This window comes from Typopeltis vanoorti, chromosome 1 (genome assembly GCF_054136105.1).
Source record: "Typopeltis vanoorti isolate ZY-2024b chromosome 1, IOZ_Tvanoo_1.0, whole genome shotgun sequence".
Lineage (NCBI taxonomy): Eukaryota > Metazoa > Arthropoda > Arachnida > Uropygi > Thelyphonidae > Typopeltis > Typopeltis vanoorti.
In genome coordinates this window covers 2473643-2495142 of record NC_143549.1, presented here as the reverse complement: position 1 = coordinate 2495142, position 21500 = coordinate 2473643, and the positions used below count along the sequence as shown (strand labels likewise).

Here is a 21500-nt window from a genome sequence, read left to right as displayed (position 1 = left end):
GTCCCTCGGCAGTAAGGAATGATGGCGGCCACAGCTACAATCACAAATGGCACGTCTCACAAAGTCCTCCACCATTTAAGAACTGAATTATATGTAACATAATAAAGGACTTTGTGGCATGCAGTGCTTGTGGCATGAATGCATCCCGGAGTTAGATATGGGGGGGGGGTGAGAGAAGAGGGGAGTGTATACATGCACAAAATGTAGGCAACGGGAGGAATTCAATGAATCAGATATTTCAATAACTGACCTAGTTGCGTCAGGGATAGGAAAAGAATGTTGAGAGATGAGTGGTGTGATATGAGAGAATGAAGAGCAAAATATTAATGAGAAAATAAGAGTCGGGAATGTGGAAGACTTGAATGATTTGTGAAATTTTCGGAGATGGTCTTGATTGAGAAAATGAATGGCAAATAAGAGTGATGACTAACGTGCAGAGAGGAACAGATGTGCTGATAGAGCAGATGGAATGTCTCAATGAATGCAAGGCGAATCAGAGTAGAAGTGAGAGAGAGTTTGAGAATGATAGAAGATGAGAGAATAGAAACAGTAGGAGAGAGGGAATGAGAGAGCAGTTTGGGAATGAGAGAAGAGGAGAGAATAGAAACAGTAGGAGAGAGAGAGGGAATGAGAGAGGCATGGGAATGATAGAAGAGGTAATAGAGAGAGAGGGTTATGAAAGTGATAGAGGGGAGAATGGAAACAGATAAGAAGCGAGGGAATGCTGGAACCAGGAATAGAGGAATGCAAGGACAGCAGGTAAGTAGGGGAACACATAGAGAAAGGTTTAGAGGAGAGAATGAGAGATGCAGGTGAGCAATCAAAGAACAGAGTGGCAAGAGGTGATTGCTGTTTTCTGAACGAGTTTGTGTGTCGATGCAGGAAAACTAGAATTCCCAGGGTGGATGGTAGCAGGGGTGGCCTCTTGTGGGAATGGGTGCATTGGGGGGAAGGGGGAAACGACATTAGGTAACACTGAGTACACTGCGGTTGAGAGGGGACAATGATAGGTATAGAAGCAGTGACATTTTATACTTGATACTAATGCCAGGAGTGTCCAAAATAAAGGAGATGAATTGGTGGTGCTGATAGCATCAGCCTGGCCAAAGATTATTGGGATCTCTGAGACATGGTTGACGGAGGATGATATAATAACAGGAATTGAAGCAGCAGGGTACAGCATTTTTTGGCAGGATAGTAATGTGGTGGTGTAGTACTGCTTATGATAAGTGATGACTTTCTTTTAAAAATGGTGGAAGCTTTGGAAAGCAGTGGCACTAATGGTTTACAATGCATGGTGTGAGGTGGAGGTGGGCAAAACAGGATATTTAGTGGGGTGTTGCTACAAACCAGGGAGAACAGAGGGTGGGGAACAGGAGATGTTTAGACAGTTGAGCTTGGCAAGTGCAAGAAGAATGATTGTTATGGGAGATTTAAACTACAGCAGTATAAGCTGAGAAGAGGAAAATGCATGCAGTAATATAAGGGGATGGAATTTCTAGAATTCTTGAGGGACAAATGTCTTAGGCAACATGTAACAGAGGTCACAAGATGTTCAAGAGTTTTGGACTTGCTCATAGTGTCAGAACAGCTGATAATAAGTGAGATGACATCTCTCCCACCAGTTGGAGAGAGAGAGAGAGTGACCATGTGATTTTGACTTGGAAGATGAATAGACATGCAGGAGTATCAAAGAAAAGAGAACGTATGTGGAATTTTAAGATGAGTGATTATAATAGTCTTAGATATCAACTTGAGACAGTTCCATGGAGGTAGGAATTGAAAGGCCAGGATATCATTAGTGCTTGGGAAATTGTGAAGGAATTTTTTTAGCAGCAATAGTAAGCTGTACAAATGAAGAAGTGGACACAATATTGTGTAAAGTGGATAACAAACAATATCAAACAGGAATTGCAGTTGAAAAAGAGATCATGGAAGAGATATAGAGAGAGAGAGGGGGTGGAGGGCAGATACACAAAGAATATAAGACACATGCCAAGAGAGTGACAAGTATGGTGAGGAAGGAAAAACTGGAATATGAAGAAATTGGCACTAAGATAAAAAAAATCCTAGGGAATTTTTTAGCTATTTGGCAAGCTGGAGGAGAAATGATTGTGGAAGAATGACACTGCAGGATAAAAATGGGAATAGAGTGACTGATGCAGAGGACATAGTGGAGTTGTTCAATGAACACTTTATTGGAGTATTTCATCCTGGAGAAATAGGTTTTAATACTAGAGGGATAGGGTTCCAGTTTTAGGTGCTAGAGGAGAGTGTGTTCCAAATACTGAGTATTCTGGATGCAGAGTGGGCACTAGGCTGGACGTCGCCTGCCTGCAAAGCTGAAATGGGTGGCTCCAAACAAATGGCAATTTATTTATTTATTTTTGTCATAATCATGTGGAAAGAATTTACAAGAATTTTTTTGTAAATTTGCAGCTGTAACTTTTTCTAACTGTAAATTTGCAGCAATTATATGGACTTACCTAATTATTATTACTTAATTCGTTTGCAAAAATTTAAAGAAAGAATGAAACTTCATACTAACACTTCGAAATGGCACCTACCTTGTAGTGGCACCCGCCTGCAATGCAGGCCTTGTCTGGATGTTAGTAAAGCTGGGGGACTGGATGGAATTTCACCATGGGTTTTGAGAGAATGTGCTAAAGAATTGACAGCTCCGTTGACCTAGCTTTTCAATGAAAGTCTGACTAACGGAAAGGTAACCGGGATGGAAGGAAGGTAAGAGAGTACCATTCGATAAGGGCGGTAGCAGACTGGAAGTGTCTAATTATAGCCAGTTTGTGTGCCATCGGTAGTTGTTAAGGTCTTGGAGAAATTAGTGAGGGGTCATATACAGCACTGGGCAGATGAGAGTAATGTTATCTGTGAGAATCAACATGGATTTATTAAGGGGATGCTCTTGCTTTAGTAATACGACTGCCTTTTATAATAAAGTGACAAGAGCAGTTGATGAGGGAAAGGCATATTCTGCCATTTTTTTGGATTTTGCAAAGGCGTTTGACAGGGTGCCACATGATAAGCTGATATTTAAGTTGCAGGTTAGTCAAATGAAGAAGTGGACACAATTTGGTGTAAAGTGGAGTTCAGGATTGGCTGCCTGATAGGTATCAAAGAGTTGTGTATGGTTGGGCAATATCAAGGAAGAAGAAGAAGGTTACAAGTGGGGTTCCACAGGGCTCAGTGCTGGGTCCTGTATTGTTCAACCTTTATATCAATGAAATTGTGAATGGTTTGCAAGGGTATATTCAGTTGTTTGCTGATGATGTGAAGCTGGAAAGGGTTATCAGTAATAGTGTAGATGTGGCAGCTCTGCAAGAGGATTTGAATAAACTAGCCAGATGGGCAAATGAACGGGGGAGTGTCAGTTTAATACAGCGAAATGTAAAGTCTTGAAGTTCAGGATCCATCGATGGGAGGATGCATGCTCGATTTGAGGAGATATACTGAAGGAAGTAGGGGAGACAAGAGACCTGGGGGTTATGATCGATAGAAAACTGAAATTCAGGAAGCATATTGCAAAGGTGGTGAAGGTAACCCAGAGGATTGCTGCAATACTGAGAAGGACACCGACATCCAGAGATAAGAGTTATCATTCCTTTGTATAAGATCCTGATAAGACTACACTTAGACTATTGTTCTCAAATTTGGTCCCCAGGATTTGAAGGGGATAAATTAGCTGTGGAAAGGATATAGAGACGGATAACAAAGATGGTTTCAGGATTGTACAATTTCAGTTACGAGGATCAACTGAGGGAATGTGGACAGCAGAGTTTGGTGGATAGAAGGAGGAGGAGGAGAGGTACTATGATCGAGACTTTTAAACTGTTGAGAGGCAGTTACAGGGTAGACAATGGTGGTGAGACCCAGAGGTGGTGACACTAAGGCAGAAGCAATAGAGAGGTCATATTTATCTATATGAGTTGCCAACCGGTGCAACACTTATTATTAAATTACTCTGGATTTAGAGAAAGATGTTGGAAGTTTATTTTGCACTTGGTTAGACAATAATAAATTTAGTTTAATACTTTATCCAAGTGTGAGCAAACAAAATTTGCACCTGAAAATATCTTCAGGACTGTATCAAGGTGGTGCAACTGTTGGCAACTGTCTGGGTCTGCCTCCCACTGACGAGACCTCAATAAAGGTCGAAACCGGTATGGGTAGTGGCCCTTCCCTTAATGCATAGCATTATACATGTCTGCAAGGAGATGTGCTCTGCATTATGGAAGATACTGAGACAAGTAGTGATGAGAGCTTGGTCTACCTTTGCTTCGAGTTGCCAACAGTTGCACCACCTTGCTACAGTTCTGAAGATATTTTCAGGCCCAAACTTTGTTTGCTCACACTTGGATAAAGGATTAAACTAAATTTATTATAGTCTAACCAAGTGCAAAATAAACTTCCAAAAAAAAAATATTGCTGATTTTCATACCAAATTTATTACAACACTTATTCAGTTTAGGTAATCTTGCAGAATTGTACTGATTTATTTAAAAGTATAACATCATCTGTATAGCATCATTAGCTTTCTTACATTTGTCTCTGTATTCTCTTAGAGCACATGCTGACTTAATCACTTGGACCTTTCGATGTGCTTTCTTCTTTTGAGTGACTGACTCTTTAACTTCTTATGTCCACCATTGAGTTCTGATTTTTCTATCCTTGCAGACAAACCTCACTACATGCCTCTCTGATTGAATCAATCAATGTTCTCTTCAGAGCTTACCATTGAATATCCAAGGTTTGTTTATAGTTCTCAAACTCTTTGGTATTTTTTCTTGAATAATGTTTGTGTATTTTAGTCTACATTTCACATCATAGAGCTGCTCAACTTTTATTAGCTTTAAAACTTTCTTAGATGTTCTTCTTTTCAATATCAAATTCAATTTTATCCTGTTCAAGACTAAATGGTGATCACTTCCAATTTCAAATCCTCTATACTGTTCTGCACCAGTCAGAAACATTACTATTAGCAAAGGTGTAGTCAATGAGATATTTCCTATTCCTTGCCTCTTTGTTCCATGTGAATTTGTGTGCATTTTTATGTTGGAAATTGTGTTAATAATAACTAGTCCTTATCCTCAGTAGAAATTCAAAAGGTATTTGCCAATATAACCAGGTTTGCTCTTTTCTCCAAATTTTTCCAAAATTTTATATTTTTTCAAAAAATATATTTATGTCTGACAATGATTTCAATTCTGCTATTTAGATCCTGAACAAGGACCAACTTTTCTTTTTTCATTGTGTCAATTGATTTCATTAAACCTTAAAAAATTCCTCCACTTTTACTTTAGCTTCTTATTTTCTAGGAAATGACAACATAAACTAGATTATTAATTATAAAAATCTTTAATAACTATTTATATTTTGGCAATGTCAAATTGCAATCATCAGGGATCACAAAACAATGATATGTACATACAGGCACTCATAGCAAGCAAATGAGGCAGAAAAAATGCAACAGAAGTCGGTCCTAGAGTCCTAAATGGTCATCTGAGATTTGCAGATGACATTGTTATTAATGAAGAAGACGAAAGAGAACTACAAAAAAACACTGAAACTGTTAAATGAGGAAGGGAAGAGACTTAGGCTTGTTATGAACTTGGAAAAAACAAAGACGATGGTATTTGGTGAGAAGAACATGAAACAAAAGATACAAGTGAATGGAATTGATATAGAAAATGTAGAACAATTCACATATTTGGGAAGTAAAATGATTTGGACTGTAAAAAAGAAATAAAGATCTGGATTGCAAAGGGAAGAACAAATCTGAAGGCCATGGATAACATCTGGAAAAGTAAAGTGATCAGCCTGCAAACAAACTAATAGTGCTGGAAACATGCAGCTTTAGCAGTGTACTGTATGGATCTGAAACATGGGTAATAAATAAGGAATCAAGAAAAGGAATTTTGTCATTTGAAAGAACTTGTTATAGGAAGATTCTAAGAATAGAATGGGTACAGAAAATCACCAATGAAGAGCTCTATCAGAAGATACAACCAAAACAGAATCTAATGCAGAAGATTATAAAACGGAAGCTGCAATTATTTGGACGCCTGCAGAATGAGTGAGGACCAGAAGATAAAGACATTCGTGTTTGGTATTATGGATGGTGTAAACAGAAGAGGTAGACCATACAGAGAATGGATAGACGTCATTAAGGACTGATGTGGAATGGGTGTACAGAAACTACGTCACTATCTTCTTCCACCTTTCTTTGTCCAGTGCACAGTGTCGCAGTTTCTGTACACCCATTCCACACCAGTACTTTATGTCATCTATCCATTCTCTGTATGGTCTACCTCTTCTGTTTACACCACCCATAATACAAACAAGAATGTCTTTATCTTCCAGTCCTTTCATTCTACAGATGTGTCCAACGGGCAGTGAGCCCATGGTTTGTGATGATGATTTCCATGGGGTATGGAGACTCATCGCAGGAGACCCAAATCAACCATTATACACATAAGTCCTGTCATACCTCTCCTTGAATCCATTCACCATTAGGGAACTCACAACAAATTCTGGCAATCCATTTCACTCACTCACCACTCTCCAAACAAAAAATCCAGTCCACACATCTCTACTAACCACTCTTAGACAACTTACACAACAATATACACACTGAGAATTCACCAGTGAGGGGAAAGTGAGGAGAAAGTAAACATCCTTGCTCAAGTCCTTTTCCAACCTGAAGCCAATCAGTTAATCCAACATCTGTTCTCACGGCTTCTTGCTCCCTGTACAAGTTGGCATCAACCTGACATGTCAAGAGGAAATTATTGGGTTAACAATCTATTGTTTCTTTGTGAGGGATATTAGTGAAGAGAGATACAAACATCAAAGTTTACTAACATGTCTCTATCTGCCAGTTTCATGTCATTTCTCCTTGTATGAAATTCTATATCGAAGAGGTTGAGTGGCAAGTGAGGTGACAGAGAAGTTTAGATAGAATGTTGATATTTTATATGTGAGAGTGTCCACAGAATTCACAACAGGTTTGAGTGGACAGTTACTTTTATGTAATTTTGATGAACCATATATTCTAGGAGGTATTGCATGGCATGTTTTGAGCCTTTTGATAGTTTCTTCATCTATAGATGTTGCTTCATAGAGTAACTCGAGTTTTTTTAGCTGACTTTTGGCAGGATCAAAAGATTTGGCTCTTACTAGCTGATGGTCAATACCACAATTTGCTTCAGAACAAGTATGCACATCAGAGATGTTTGTCTTCCACCACCGATGAGCCAAGATGTAATCAATCTGGTGCCTTGACCCAACAATGGAAGGAAGGATGGCTGTAAGTATAGGTGCATTGTGGGTTTCTGGAAGCAAGTATTGGTAATAACTAATCTGTTAGCTTGGGCAAATTCCAATAGTCTTTCACCACGATTGCTATGTTCACCCAGACCAAACATGCCACAATAGGGCTTAACTCTCATACTCTTTCCCACTTTTGTATTTAAGTCCCCTCCTTCGTAGGCAGTCCAAAAGGGTCTAAGTTTTCACAGAATTCTTCACTCTCTTCATCATGCCCATCTATGTGGTGTGCATCAACTATCACGATTGATACACTGGTAGAATGAGCCTTAAGTATAACAGAAACTATGCTATCATTAATGGGGTTATAACCAAGAAGGCTTCTTGCTTGAACCATCCTCAGTAATACAGTTATCCCATGATGCTTTGAGTCACCACCTGAGTAAACAGTAGCTTACCATCCTGTCTTTTGAAGTGACCTTCTCCATTCCATCAAGTCTCTGTAATTCCCAGGATGTCAATTTTATTCCTATCCATATCTTTACAGACAATCTCAAGAGTACTCATCTGTAGTCCCCAAACATTTCATGTGCCTTTGTAAAATTCCCTTGTAAGATTAATCCTATACCTTCTGTGTTCCTCATTCACAATATCACTAACTTTTGTTGGAGACTGTAATATACTTCTTGAACAGGACCCTCTGCCTAAGCTCTGAGTGCGGCTCTGATTATTGCAACATAAGATGTACGAGGGTTGTTTGATAAGTCAGTGCAAAAATGAAGGAAACAATTTTTTTGGGACAAACATTTTTTATTTTTCAACATAGGTCTCCTTTGAAGTGTATACACTTAGTCCAATGATGCTCAAGTTTATTGATCCCATTCATATAGTATGATTTGTCCAACTCTTCAAAATAGGCAGTTTTATCGCTAATCACCTCATCGTTTGATGAAAATCTCTTTCCTGCCAGCCATTTTTTCATGTTTGGAAACAGATAGTAGTCTGAGGGAGCTAAATCTGGAGAATATTGGGGGGACGAAAGGACCTCGTAGCATAAATCGAACAATTTTGTGGTCACAATTGCAGAAGAGTGAGCAGGTGCATCGTCATGGTGAAAAAGAATCTTCTTTTTCGCCAAGTATGGTCGTTTTTCCTTTATTTCATTATTTAAATGATTCAGCAAAGATGCATAATATACTCTGGTAATTGTTTTGCCCTTTTCCAAGAAGTCTATGAAGACTGTGCCATGAGCATCCCAGAAGACGGTGGCCATAACCTTTCCTGCTGAAGAAACAGTTTTCGCTTTCTTTGGTGTAGATTCCCTGCTTACAATCCATTGTTTTGATTGTTCCTTGGTCTCAGGCTGGTAGTGATGAATTCATTTTTCGTACACTGTTACGAAATGATGCAGAAATTCCTCTGGATTCCGTTGAAACAGTTTCAAGATGCCCTTGCAACAGTTCACAAGTTGACACTTTTGATCCAGTATGAGCAAACGCAGCATCCATCTTGCGGATAGTTTTCTCATATGTAAATGTTCATGTAAAATATTATGTACACAGTCTTTTGAGATGCCCACTGCCTTAGCAATTTCATGCACCTTCACTCTTCTATCATTCATCACCATATCATGGAATTTTTCAATAATTTCTAGAGCAGTGACCTCAACAGGGTATCCAGAACATTCAGCATCACTTGTGCTCATATGGCCACTTCGAAAGCTCGTAAACCACTTATAAACCATTCTAATCGAAGGTGCATACTCACCATAATGTTTATCAAACCTAGCTTTGGTTTGCTGAGCCGTTTAGCCTTTCAAAAAGTAATGTTTAATCACTACACGATCACCCGTTTTTCAAAAATCACGGTACACGATCGATTCAAATGAACGCCACAGAGTAATAGATCTATCTGACTGAAACTTAGTGTGTGTGATCCTCCAACAGTTGCCAGAAACTAAAAATAACTTCGATATGTACTGGTGGTGCCATCTCTTCGACTTTGCATGGACTTATCGAACAGCCCTCGTATTATAAGGCACAACCATATTAGCATTTTGGAGTGAAGTCACTGCAAGAAAAGAAGTGGTAGGGTTGCAGTGGCCCTTTCCACACATCTAGGAAGTTTTGTCCCCCAATTCATCCCACATTGGCCAGGTGGGTTGGGACTTCCACCCTAGATTAGGGACACCTGCTGCATAAGATGAAATTAAATAGCCAAATAGGAAAGATTTGCCCCTTGCCCTCGAATATTCTAACAGCATTGTGGGAAGGAGCAAGAAGAAAAGAAAGAAGGGAAGAAAAAAAAAAAGGGGGGGGGTACTAGTCTACAGATAATATAACATATACTACATGAAGTAAGGCATGGTCCAGCATCAGGTACCTTGGGCTTGCCACACCTTGAGCCCTTGAGGGACCCAGATATATGGACTGCCAAAAATCCATAAACAAAATTTGCCATTATGTCCCACTACAGATGGCAATGATTCATGCACATACAAATTAGCCAAACATTTAGCCAAAGTGCTCAAACAATATACTAGCAACACGCCTTCACACATAAAAAAACTCAGCCAACTTAAATGCCAGCATAGAAAGCTTCACACTCCACCACACAATTGCCAGTTTTATGTCTCCTCCTTATACACCAATGTCCCACTCAAAGATACCTTAGACCTCATTCAAGCTATATTCTCTCCCAATATCTCAGCCTATTGTTCACAATGAACTAGGCTATTTTGTTTAGCAAGGAAAATTCTACAAACAGAGGGGACCTGCCACGAGTACTCCACTCTATCCACCCTGGCCAACTTTCTTATGGAGACCTTTGAAGGAAAGCCTTAAACTCTGCCCCACATAAACCCACTGTCTGGCTAGGCTACGTTTAGAATAAATTCGAAAGTTTCTTAACACACCTAAACTATCAACATCCCAGGATCCAGTTTACCTTGGAAAAGGAAAACAACAGTCTCCCATTCCTAGATTCTCTGATTAAATGCCAACAAACAACTATAGAAGCCAAACTTAACTCTAGGCCCGTCTTATGTTGTCTTTATTATTACTATTAATATATGGGCAATTCCAGGGAGTCCAAAGAGAGACCCAATCAATCCATGCAATCTATCATATCTCTCCTTGAACCTATTAACAGACAAAGCTCTCTCAACTAACTCTGGCAACCCATTCCACTCATTCATAACTCTCCAAGCAAAAAATCTGCTCCTCATATCTGTACAAACCACACCTTTATTCCACACCGAAATTCCAGAGATGACACCTTGTTCTGGCTCCTCCAGCAAAGTGCCGAAACATTTCTCCTGCAACAATCCTATAAATTTCTTTAAGCACTTAAATGTTTCTATCATATCCCCTCTTTTTCTCCTATCAACCAACTTCTATAATCAACACACCCTCAACTTATCTTCATAAGGAGCATTCTACAGACCTCTCACCATCTTGGTTACTTGTCTCTGAATCTCCACTATTTCATCACCAAGAAACCCAGGAGACCAGACTTAAGCACAGTAATCCACATGTGGGCATAGCAAGGCCTTATGAAAAAAAATAGCAACTTCCTTATCTCTACTTGTTAATGTGTTCTTCAATAGCCAAGTAATCTTATGGGCTCCCTTAGCAATATGTCCTCTAAACTTTAACTCTCAGTCTACCACCAGATCTAAATCTCTAGCTTCAACTATTTCCTGGAGTACAGTGCCACCAATGTGATACACTGCTTGTAATCTATTTATCCCAAAATGTGTAACTTTACATTTTTTCACATTAAACTGACACCCATTATCTTTCGTCCATACTGACAGGCCTATTTAAATTGTCCTGCAAGCTCTACACATTGCCTTGATTAACTATTACCCTAATTTCGCACCATCAGCAAAGAACTGAATATTTCCTTTCAGGTTATTTCCTATATCATTTATGTATATAGTAAATAGCAATGGTCCCAGCACCGAACCTTGCAGCACACCTCTAGTCACTTGTTATTGCCTTGATTCTTCCCTTCCATATAACACTTTTAGATATCTGTCTAGCAGCCACTCTCTTATCCACTTAACTAGTGCCATATCCATCACCATTTGTTCTAATTTGCATAACAGACTTGCATGTGATATTCCATGAAATGTTTTGCAAAATCCAGCAGAATCATCGTATAGTCATTTCCTTTATCCACCTATGCTGTTACTCTATTATAAATGACCAGCCCTTCACAAAGCCATGTTGCCTCATACAATATCATATTTCTATCCATTCATTCTTGAATTCTCTTTAAATCTATAATTTGCTACTGCAGTCTTAGAACCTGTCTTATGCAAGGGAATTATTTTGCCCTCTTTCCACTCCCTTGAAAATATACTAGAGCTGAGACTTAAATTAAAGAGCTTAGTCAGAGTCATTGCCAGTTCCCTTTCACATTCTCGAAAAACCCTAGCTGATATCCCATCTAATCCCACAGCTGATTTTACATTAATATTCTGCATTATCCTAAGAACCTCCAATTCATCCTCCTTTGTCCCTACATTAGTGTCTGTCACATAGGTCAAAGAGGTAACCTCCTACCCCTAATCCCCTCCATCACATGCTGCCTTAAGTAATTATATCTTAGTAGGTATATAAATTCTATTTCCTTCCTGCCATGTGATCTTTCTTCCCTCCAGTCTATATCTCCATAGTTGAAGTCCCTCATAATTAATCACTCGACCTGTACTCATTGTGCTAATTTGGCAATACATATCTTTCAGATCATCTGTGGAATTCTCTGTCCAAAATATACAGTTAGTAACAACTAACTGTATATTTTGTCTTATTGGCCTTAATCTCACATCAGTTGTTTCAAATGAACAGCCACCCTCCCACCTGTCTTCTATACTTTTTTGGCTGCAATTCATCAGCTGTCATCAATCTTCCATGAAAACCCTTCACATTCAATCCCTGAACTACATAGCCAAGCCTTACCAATGACTATAACTTCTGGTGAGTTAGCTAACTAATGCCAAAAACTCCTCTCTCTTGTTCCTGATACCTCTGGCATTAGCATATAAAAATTGCAGCATTCCTTTATTCCCCCACCCACTTTTACTTCCTGAACTGACTGCCCTATTCAATATTTTTGCTTCAGAGACTAGATTCAACACTCGGTCATTCTGACACTCATCTCATGGGTACCTTCACACAAACTCACTTGTTTCCACACTCACCAGCATGCTCGGTGAACAAAGTTCTCTCCAGACACTTAATACCAAAACTATTTGGATGCAGTCCATCAGCATTGTACAAATCTTTCCTTCTGTCAAACACAAACCACAGATCAACAAATCCTACATCATTCTTTCTGCACAATCTACATATAGACCCATTGGCTACCAATGCCCTCTTCCTCAATTCACCTCTATCATAGCATGATAGGAGACTTACAATCTTCACTCTCTGGCTCATCAGTTTTTGCCTCTTCTAACAACTCCTTTACATTCTCCCTCACAGAATACCTCTCACCTTTCAAATCATCTGTACAAACCAAGACATTCAATTCCTTCGACTTACCATTTTGCGTCCAGATTGTGTGGGTAATATTTGTGTGGGTAATCGCGAATTTTTGCAACCAGTAAACAGGATTTTGTCACACTTTTGTTAAATACTCCCCGAATCCCTTTCTTGTGTGTTTAGTCAGTTTTTATTATTCCTTCGGATGACCTGTTTCTTTATCTTGTCAGCCCTGCTAATCTCTCACTACTTCAATTGTGCACTTATTCCTATGAAGGATAACTTTTAAGCATGTTATTTCTTTATTAATGTTCATTTCATTCTCCTCTATTTCCAAGGCCACACACTCCACATTAACAACATCATATTCCATCTTACCATTGGTATTTGCTGTGTTCTCATCACCTAACAGACACTCACTTTTGAAACACGTAAATACATACATTCTCTCCATTTTCAATTTCCTTCCATATATTCTTTAATTTTCTTGATGAATATATTTCACACACACACACACACACACACACTGCACTGAATAAAATCCTGCAAAGTCAAATTGCCAGACGACATGGTCTTTGCCATCATTGTTCATTGTACTGGTGTCATGCCAATAATATCACAATAAAAATGACATAAATACACTAAATATTCTAAAAACACAATCTACATAAAAGTCATGAATACACTGATTTTCTAATGAAAAAAAACAATAAAACAGATAAAAATCACCAATTTTAAATGAGTGCTAAATTACATGGCCACTCACCATATAACCTTGAACCTGATACCTCATTTGCTCAGTATAATTGCCTGCATGTCACATATCATTGTTTTCTTGTGATCCCTGATGTTGGTCAACGTAGCAATGCCAAAATATAGGAAGGTATTAATTTAGGTTTTTTATATAACATTCTAGTATATGTTGTCATTACTTGGAAAATTAAAAGCTATGAAGCAAGGGAAATGTTTCTGTTTATTACTGGAGGAGATAGGGAGGGGGGGTACCAGATCAGCCTTGGAAATTGTCTAAGGCAGCGCTTCCCAAACTGTGGGCCATGGCCCCCTTGGGGCCATTAGTTCTGTTGAGGGGGACCGTGAAATAATGAAAACAAATTTAAAATGTTTTAAGACTAAGCGTGCCATATCAAATGTGTATGTAAGATGCTAAAAATGTAATATTTGCATTCGATTTTTGCAATATTCGCTGCGTATGTTTTGTATTGAATATAAATACAATAAATATTATAATAATATATGTCTGTAGTTTGGGAAGCACTGGTCCAAGGGTATCAGGACTAGTAAAGGTGTCAGAACAAGATTTTTTGCTTGTAGAGTTGTGAACAAGTAGAATGGATTTTGAGTTCTGCTGTGAGTGCTTAGTGAATGTGTTTGAGGAGAAGTATGATAGCTGTTGTGTGGATGGTACAAGCTTCCCATGATGAGTCTTCTGATCCCACAGAGATGCCATGCAATGTTATCAAATACCAAATTTTAAAGATTAAAGTTGCTCAGAGCATATATGGTTTTCAACAGGCAAAAACAAACATAACAGCTGCTTAGTCATTTTGGAAAAGACATCTAAGAGAGAATTTTGTCAACAAGATAATCAGTTTTCTAACAATTTTGCAAATCTTGTTTTTGTGAATAAAAGTCATCTCTAATAGTACTACATCTTGTTTTTATGACAAGTTTAAAGCAAAACTTACATTGGTTTAGAAGCTTCTGCATGATCAGTTTGCAATTTTTCTCCTCCTTCAACTTCCATTGTACAATACACAATACGATTTGGTGCCAAAGATTTTAGTCCTTTAACTTCCATCACAACTACCTGGATTATAAAAAAAGTAATTTATACAATACAGAAAATATTAGCAGTGTCTTCTATATATATGCCATTTAATATAATTACATGCTTAAACAAGATCTGAGAATCACTAACTATCACAAATTGCACATGTTCATCCTTATAAATAGTGCATATTTTTTTCTACTTTACATTGCCATCACCAAATTCTTGATATATGTCCCAGGGGAGGGGGGGGAGTGCAAGATATTATGATATCCAAAACTACTCAAAAGGAAAATGTAAAAAGAATGATTCTCCAGGACATGACTCATCACTGGAATTCAGCAGAAAAACTAGGAGCTACCATCAACTGCAAGTTTAATCACTGTGCCACTACCATGATCTCTCACCTCAAGACCGGCCACACAAGACCAATCAAGTTTAGCAATGGCATAAAAGTCTTCCCCATATGCAAAATCTGTAACATCGAGGAAGCATCACCACTGCATTTACTAACTTGTATGAATATTTCTAAATGTAGTGGTGTGTATTTTATGTATTTTATACAGTAATAATAATAGTAATAATATTATATACAGTAATAATAATACTGGTGTTATAATACCATGGGATAATAATAATAATAAAATGGTATCCTGTACTAAATGATATCCTATTACTAAATAAAAAGTTCACATTATTATTAACTTCCTATCAAAAGTTTTCTTCCGAATTAGTCTTATCTAACAGGACTCCAATATTGTCAGACCTTATATTACAGTTTTCTAAGGCACTTCTAAACTGCAGCAATCCACCTACATCTTGGTCTTCTGGATTTTTGAAACATCATGGTGTCAAACATCATTATGGTAATCTTCCCTTTCCCACTCTGTGTAAGCAGCCATATCACCTGAGGTTAGCTTTGCTTACACACACCGAAATACTGACAAATGCCCAAGTTCTTTTTAATATCTTCATTTTTAATATTCTGCCAATTTCAATATGATTATGACGCTATCTGTTTGCTTCCTTTTTTTTTTTTTTTTTAAACTCAGCTCTTAAACCCATAAGTTAAAATTGGTTTGAACACTATCTTGTACACATCAACTTCAGTGTTTTCGCTAAATTTCTCACTTCTATATAAAATTTATTCACTTAGCTCCTTTGCAGATCAAGTTTGCTTATTGCTTATTCTCTTGTCTAAGGCCATATTTAGCATTCAAACTTCATTAAAAATGTGCATAATTAATTGATAACTGAAGTGTTTTACTTATTCTACAAGTTCTCTATTCAGAATTAGATGACATTTTCAATGTTCCTGCTTTTTTATCTGTCTTTTTACGAAATTGGCAAGAACATTGAAAATATTAGCTGCATTTAGAAAGAAGAACCTATTGAACAAATAAAACATTTTAGTTTTTCTGTTTTACATGGTTATGAAAATTACCAATGTGAGATACAGAAACATGAAAACATGATAATCCCATTTTTACGAAAAAAATTCTTTTGCATATGTCATTTAATATACTAAGATACTTAACAAGTTTTGAAGATGGTGATCCATTACTGTGCCTGTTCATATTTCTTCATGTTCTTCATATTTGTTTTGACAGAGTAAGAAAACTGCAAATCCAGAACACAGAAATGGAGAGATGTGACAAACACACACACAAAAAAAGCATAAAGGACAAGAAACCTTTAGTGATATGTGATTAGAATACACATCACTAAAAGTCTCATTATCATAGGTAACGAGAAGCAGCCATTCCAATTTAAGCCCAGATGGTGAAGTAAGGCCTCAATACTTTCTTTAAATAAATGTTCAAATTTATAGCAAATCAGATGAAGAAAGTGTGTTTCAGACCATAGTGTATTGTGATCTATATATTCCGTACTTGCCAAGCCCGATTTATTGTTGCAAATGGAAGATTGGTGTTATTGTATTCTCTTTTCTACTGAGCATCCAGTTTGTCTGAGTAAGAACAACAACAGTCACAAGGAACTTCGTAGACACCAGGGAGAGCTACACAAAGCTGTTTATCTCTGGAAGACAGAAACCACAATCATGATAATTTGTTCATGAGAAGAAAAGTAACTATTACATTGCATTTCTTAAGAATTTAGGGAACGGGTTCTGAGCTACCTGAAATATATGGGATTTTGGACTCAAGGTACCGTTTCCTTGTTGTTTGAGATAGGATTATAGGAATTAAAAAGCTGTTGTGTGATCCCTTTCTGAGAAGCCACTGTGTTTCATATATCATTTGATGTTTAAAAGTTTTTGCTGTAACTGCTGAAGCATACAACCTACAGCATGAGCGCATAAAGTTTTTATAATTCCAGGTTTCTGTGAGGGATGGTGAATAGATTGCTGCTGAATGTAGCATCGAGTGAAAGTAGGCTTTTAATAAATAGAAGTAATTAATTTACCTGATGTGTGAGGGAAGAAGTAGAATTTTAAAAAATCTATTGTCTTTTTCTATTTCCATAATAAATTTAAACTGTGGATGTAGATTGTTTATAATAGATAAAAAAGTAAGTAATGTTTCTTCATTATGGGACCAGATCACAAAAATGTCATCTATATAACAAACCCAAAATGAAGGCTGAGGCCATATGGACGAGAACAGAACATCTTCTAAATGTTCTAAATAAAAGTTTGCGAGAGTCGGGTAGAGTGGATTTCCCATGGCAGTTTCTTAACTTGACTGCAAAACTTATTTTCGAAAATAAAATATCTGGAATGAATAACAAAGTTTAATAATTTCACTATATCATGTGGGAAAGCTTCTGAAAGCAGATGTAGTGTATACTCATTACTGAAGAGAGATTCTTATTATAGCTAACCATTAGATCAATGGGCTGTAGTAGGGTAACATTCTTCCAATTTTCTGGATATGACCAGAATTACCAATTTGAGCATTCATTAGATGTACTAAAATTCTGTCTACGCAATAGGCAAATCAATACAGCCAACAATTGGACAAAGAGGAATGTTACGTACGAGGGGGGGGAGGGGGTCTGGAAAGTTCTGATAAACACCTAGAACAAAAATTAATTAATTTTATGTCTTCTTATATCAATTATTATTATACAATATTATATTCAAAAATACCAGGAGGTTACTGAGAGTGCAAGATAACAGTATAGTGGGAAAGGTTGTCAGTGGGTTGCCAAGGTATGACGATGATGGTGTAGCTTGGTGTCGCACTGATTTGATCGTCGGCTTGTCGAGAGCTCCTGAAAAGATTAGTAGTATTTTGTGTTAACATTGGCAACTTTACTAGAATTTTAAGTAGTTTTGTTTGCTTTTTGTTTCTTGGTGTCTCTGTGCAATTTTTGTGTGTTTTCTGTTATTTTAAGTATTATTTTTAAGATAAGATAGCGTACATAAGGCACCAATAAAGAAAAAAATGACGGCCAGGTTGCCATGTTTGTTTAAGAGTTTTGATGTAAACGAATTTATGCAATGTGCTGTCTGCGAGATGTATGCATTGCAAAGAGCAGTGGGAGTCTGGTTAGAGGGTGATAGTGGAGTTAATATGTGCAGAGAGAGTGTAAGGAGAATGAGGATCTCAAGCATGTTTCAGGTGGCGAAAGTGATATCGTTAACGATAGTCAGAATGTAGAAAATGGTGGGTGTGAAAGAGAATTGCGTGGTAGTGCATAGGTGTGAGAGCGTCGTTGAAAGTGTAAATGAAGGTAGAAATACAGAACGAATGGATGATTTGAAAATGGTGAGATAAATGCGAGTAGTGAAATTGCACGTTTGAACAGTGCGAAAAGGCAACTGGAGCATATGGAAAAATGTGCGCTGAGCGTACCTACTAATAACCGGCGTAAGTCTGTGATGACAAATAATAGAATGTTCGTAAACGTCAATAAAATGAAGGAGTGAGTGCTGTGGGGATTCGCTATTAAGAGGTGTGATAGTTGAGAGTTTGACGAAGTCGTACCAGGCGGGTGCGAACATAAAGGACGTCAGCGAATCCATTAGAGTGCAAAAACAAAAGGTGAAAGAGATGATAATCGTGGCAGGAACAAATGATTTGAAAGAGGACAAAATGGAAATGATAGAGGATGTGAGGGAATTACTTGAGGAAGCAAAAGAGAAGAGTGAGAGAGTAAGGATGGTGAGTATTTTACCGTGGTATGACAGTAAAGGAGGGACATAATTACCAATGACTTTATGCATGGGTTATGCATGGAGAGTGGTGTGGAATTTGTGGATGTGTGGAATGAGTTCGATGGGTGAAAGGACTTATATAAGATGGATGGGTTAAATTTGAATGGAGTTGGTGTACGGAGGCTTGAAAAAGTGTTGGTGAATGATGTGGAAGTAGATGTACAGACTCAGGGAAACTAGATTTATTAAGAAAGGGGGGGGGGATATGCAGACTTTAGGGAGGCAGTTGAGTGTATGAATGAGTATATCATGCCCGAGCGAGTACGAAGGACAACAAATCAGAATGGGATAGTTAGCATAAGGCATCAAAGTAGGGATGGGACAAATGGGCTTCTGCAATTCATGTACACTAATGCCAGGAGTATTAGGAACAAGAAGGAAGAGTTTTTGGCCTTGGTTGGCACTTCCAGGCCACAGGTTGTTGGCATTAGTGAAACATTGCTGACAGAAGATGATAAAGCTAGTGGGATTGAATGCGACGGGTATAGCGTGTTCAGAAGTGACAGGGTGAATAAAAAGGGAGGAGGTGTGTTATTGATGATAGCTGATGAGTTGCAGCCAAGGAGTATAGAAGTTGAACTGCAGGATAGAGAAAAGAGCACATTTGAGGCTGTTTGGTGTGAGATAGAATCTAGCAGAACAAAATATACAACTGGGTGCTGCTATAGACCAGGTGATGGAATTGATGGTGGGGATAGTATGCATAGGCAAATAGAAGAAATGAGTGGAAGGAGGGTAATTATTATGAGTGATTTCAATTATGGTAACATTGCCTGGAAAGAGGAGAGGGCACATAGGAGGAAGGAATTGGATTTTATGCGGTTATTAAGGGACAACTATCTGCAGCAGCATGTAGTGGAAAATACCAGGGGGCAGAGAGTGCTTGACCTAGTAATTGCAACTGAAAATGTGGCTGTAACGAACATGACCATGTTGCCACCAACTGGTGAGAGTGACCATAAGGTCATAACTTGGGAGGTGGCTAAAGGAGTGGAATTTACAATTAAGACAGGACACATGTGGAATTACCAGGATGGTAAGTATGACAAGCTTAGGTGCGTGCTTGGCTCAGTGGCATGTAAAACTGCAAGGGATGGATGTTGATAGTGCATGGGAGGTGGTTAAGAAGTGTTTGCAGGAGGCAATGGTTGATTGCATACCAAGAGTCCGAATAATAAATCAAGTAGGGGTTAAATGGATGAATAACACTATTAAGCTTGAGCTGCAAAAAAAGAAACAATTGTGGAGGGAATTTAAGGAGAAAGGTGACCAGCAGGCGCAGAAACAGTATAAAGCTCAGACCAGGATGGTAACAAGGGTGGTAAGAAAAGCAAAAGCGGATTACGAAAGAAAATTGGCCATGCAGGCTAAAGAGAATCCCAAACAGTTTTTTCAATATGTTGCAAGTAAAAGGAAAAATGTTCATGGTAGAATGATCTTAAAAAATGCTGAGGGTAGGGAGGTAACCGAAGCAGTCGATATAGTGGAATTACTGAGCGAGCACTTTGCAAGAGTATATCATCCAGGTGGTGACTTTGCAGGAATGGAAGAACCAACAGCTTATACTGGAATTGTGATGAATGAAGTAGAGGTAACTAGTCTATTACAGAACCTCAATGTCAATACATCTATGGGATTGGATGGTATACCAGCTCGTGTCGTACGTGAAGCGGCTAAAGAATTGTCAGTGCCCTTGACCATTTTGTTTAATTTGAGCCTCGGGTCTGGGTCAGTCCCAAGGGGGCGGAAAGAGGGGAAAATAGTTCCACTGCATAAAGGTGGTTCCAAGGATGCTGTTCTAAATTACCGACTGATCAGCATAATAGGAATCATTATCAAGGTCTTGGAGAAAATAGTCAAGAGGAAAATACAAGATTGGATAGAAGAAAATGCGATACTCTATCAGGGACAGCATGGTTTTGTGAAGGGTAGGTCATGCTTCAGTAACTTGCTCATGTATTATAACACAGTGACGGCTGAACTGGATAAGGGTAATGGGTTTACAGATTCTACTGGACCTTGCTGAGGCCTTTGACAGGATACCATATGGAATTCTAATCAGTAAATTGCAGCATATGGGGATGGATATAGGGTTGGTGAGATGGATAGGAGGGTGGTTGACAGAGAGATATCAGAGAGTGGTTTATTCAGGAGTAGAGTCCATAACGGCCTGACTAGTGGTGTGCCACAAGGATCTGTTCTTGGACCACTGCTGTTTAATTTGTTCATTAATGATATAGGAAAGGATCTGAGAGGAACAGTTCATTTGTTTGCGGATGATGCAAAGTTGGGTAGGGCAATAGTGAATGCAGATGACGTCAAAATTTTGCAAGATGATTTGGATAGAGATTGGATGAATGGATGTCAGTTTAATGTGGCAAAATGTAAGGTTATACATTTTGGGGTGAAAAGATTAGCAGCAGTTTACTACATTGGTGGAACTGTACTCCAGGAAATTGATGAGGCACGAGATTTAGGAGTGTTGGTGGATAAGGAATTGAAGTTTAGGGGGCACATTGCAAAAGTGGCTAAATCAGCTCATCAAATCACTTGGTTGCTGAAGAATACGTTGACAAGCAGAGACAAGCAGGTTATTGTTCCTCTGTATCAAGCCTTGATAAGACCCCATCTTGACTACTGTGCCCAGATTTGGTCACCTAGGTTTCTTCTTGATGGGGAGGAGGTGGAGAGGATCCAGAGGCTAGTGACCAAGATGATAGCAGGTCTGTGGAATGAACCTTATGAGAACAGG

The 21500-nt window shown here is 38.4% G+C and overlaps 1 protein-coding gene across 3 annotated transcripts in view; it reads right to left on the bottom strand.

Annotated features, from left to right (window-relative positions):
• The window catches only part of Cadps (calcium-dependent secretion activator 1), a 1213340-nt gene that overhangs the window by 977479 nt on the left and 214361 nt on the right, over positions 1–21500 (bottom strand). For all 3 annotated transcript variants that reach the window (XM_090396519.1, XM_090396528.1, XM_090396537.1), the window contains one exon: positions 14483–14604. In XM_090396519.1, the coding sequence (XP_090252645.1) occupies positions 14483–14604 (122 nt within the window). The remainder of the gene's footprint in view (positions 1–14482; positions 14605–21500) is intronic.